The following is a 2894-nucleotide window of genomic DNA, read 5'->3' as shown; positions in this document are numbered from 1 at the left end:
ACAGCAGATCAATTTTTAATTGTGTATTATGAATATGTAAGCAATTGATATGTTAACTTAAATTTCTTAATGGCACAATAGATGATGTACCTATTGGTCCCAGATCCGGAAGTCGAAAATGAGTACCGAAAATTTCACCTACATAGCCACGGGATGGGCCATCCGGCAGACTCACAGTGAAACGAAAGCCTTGAGGTAATATAGCGATTTCACCAGGCGAAACTTTTAATCTTCCGCACTCAGTAGTGATCACGAGTCCTACAAAACCAGCCAAAGGTCATTAGAAACATATACTACAAAAGAAGTGACATTAATAAAGGATTATTTAAAGAATACTCTCGCTGTCATGGAACCTGTATTATTTAGCCAAGACTCCAAATAAGATATTGATGAATTCAGGAATACGGTGACACTGAGAACTTTGGTTCCTTCTAATAATAAGATTCTACATAAAGTATCATAAAGACAATATAGACGAAATAATTCAGGAATAACATACATTGTAAAGAACCATAAAGATGATATTTGCACCATCCCTTTAAAGAGCAGTACTTTTCATCCAAATTTACTCTTGAATTAGATATTTTCTTTCATAGATTCAAATTGCAGTCCACAACCAGGGCACTACTACTGCAACTACAGCAGCCCCCAATTATGGAATGATACTGATTCATGTAATTTGACCAAAACATAACTGCATCAGGATTGCAACGGGCCACAACAATAGAATCAAATTCATGTTGGAAATAAAGAAAAATATTCATACTGCCATGGCCAGAATGCCCAGAATCGTAGTAACGAAATCTAAACAATTTAAACCTAGAACTCAAGTATGAAGACTTAAAAGAGTACAGAGAACAATGTTTCTTCTTTTGTATGAAAGGGAAAGATCAATCCTAGGTTTCTAAAGCACTGATCAACTAGGAAATCGTATGGCTCTAAAAGCATGATAATGAAAGCACATCATCACAACAGAAGTAGCTGAAAACAAACCTCCATAGCTAAAACAACCAAGATGTGTATAATTGTCACTTACTTCCTTGTTGGGGAACAATTAAGAAGTCTCCATCAGCATTGCAAAAGGCACATTTGTCCATGGATTTGTTGGCAGTGTACCTGTAAATGATATATATATTGCACTCAACATAGTTAGTGTGAATAATACCTTCAAAATTTGAATAATTCACAAATATGACAACTCGAACCAATATCTACTATATCAAACATTATTCATGTTTTGCATAGGCTACAATAAAATTACATAAGTGGAGAAAAATTGCAGCATAATTGTTCAGGGCAACAATCCATGGCAGCATAAGTAACGACAAAGGAAAAATAGCACATCACTTAAGAACTCATTTGGCTCTATACATAAACTGAACATAGAACCAGTTTCTTACCTACTCTTCAGTCATTCTTACCAAAACAGAATTTCATATACCAATTCAATGAATACAACAAAGTTGAAAGAGTTTATGAACAGAGAAAGTACATTAACTATTCAACTAAAGCAGTAACTGATTATGTTAACAAGAAATAACTAAATGATTTTGTTTACTCGTTCCACTAACATTTAATGAAACAAGTATACATGTGGACCCTCTAAACATGTTATCTGGTTCTGACAGTAGCTCCACATTCAGAAAACTAAATGAAAGGCAGAGAAAATTAACATAAGGGTATTGACATTTGAGTTTCGGCAAGGTTTGTGCATGTTATAAAGTGATATTATTTGAAAGTCATAAAATAGACTAAATAACCATTTTGATACCTGAAAGATTCTAATTTTGACCAAATAGATCCAAACATTTGTTTTTGACAAAATAAACCTCCCAAATATCAGCTCCGATTGACAAAATGGGCTAATCATTAACCCATTACTGGCCAAACAGAACTGATATTGGGAGTTCATTTATCAAAAACATTTATATGTTGATGACTGTTTTGTCAAAATCAGGTGTCAAAATGGCTATTTACTCCATAAAATAAGATAAAATGTTGGTATCGACATAAAACTCCAATCACAAACGGTGAGCTGGCATACACAATATCCACTTATCACATCCATCAAATTTGTTTGAGTAAACCACTAATCTGGGTCTCCAAAGATTTTGTTTCTGACAAAATGAAACAAAGAAAGAAAAAACACCGCCGAATAGCATAAGATATCAATTTGATGCATTACATGTGAATAGCATATCCATGGCGCATGAAGGAGCTGCCGGAACCACAAACAGTGAACAAACCATCAATGAAATCGGTGGGCGAATCAGGAATTTCCACAGGCTTCCATCGAAGTTGAGTTGGGTTAGTAGTGCTGTTGGATTGGCTGAACTCGCTCAAAAGTCTCTCGTTAGAACGAACACGAGCCTTGAACGGTTCGTGAGTCACCGAAGGCTTGATCCGATAAAACCAACTACATCAACCCAAAAATAAACAAACAAATTAAAACTGGGAAAACAAGCAAAGAAAGTCAACAAAACGGCTAAACGGGAAAGAAATTTGGATTCTCTAAGTTTTGAATTTTTAGTTTAGAACATAAAATTTGATCTCTCACTCTTGAATAATTTTTTTTCATATTTCTTTTATTCTACTCATAAAATAAATTATGAGACCTCACATTTTTTAAAGTAAAATTTAAAATTTAGAAGATTCAAATCCAACCAAAAGAGGCCTCGAATGTTCAATCTGATTTCTCAAATTTCAAGCATGAGTCAAATTAGTCTCCAACTTAATCTGATGAAAAATTTGCCGTATTGGACCTACGTTGATGTACCTTTGTTAATTTGAAGGACTACGGTTGAAAGTGGGACCAATTTGACTCGTGCATAAAATTAATTTTGAAGACCAGTATGACAGTATACTAGAAGAAAAAAAAAAGAAAAACGAAAAAT

At 34.1% G+C, this 2894-nt stretch overlaps 1 protein-coding gene across 1 annotated transcript in view; it reads right to left on the bottom strand.

Annotated features, from left to right (window-relative positions):
• The window catches only part of LOC107478439 (homogentisate 1,2-dioxygenase), a 6101-nt gene that overhangs the window by 2680 nt on the left and 527 nt on the right, over positions 1–2894 (bottom strand). Inside the window, exons 2-4 of the mRNA XM_016098584.3 lie at positions 2186–2416; positions 1037–1116; positions 91–258 (exon numbers count right to left, since the gene is read on the bottom strand). Coding sequence (XP_015954070.1) covers positions 91–258; positions 1037–1116; positions 2186–2416 — 479 coding nt within the window. The remainder of the gene's footprint in view (positions 1–90; positions 259–1036; positions 1117–2185; positions 2417–2894) is intronic.

This window comes from Arachis duranensis, chromosome 3 (genome assembly GCF_000817695.3).
Source record: "Arachis duranensis cultivar V14167 chromosome 3, aradu.V14167.gnm2.J7QH, whole genome shotgun sequence".
In the NCBI taxonomy this organism is placed as follows: Eukaryota; Viridiplantae; Streptophyta; class Magnoliopsida; order Fabales; family Fabaceae; genus Arachis; species Arachis duranensis.
Note: the sequence above shows the minus strand (reverse complement) of the source record. Positions and strands in the feature narration are given on the sequence as shown.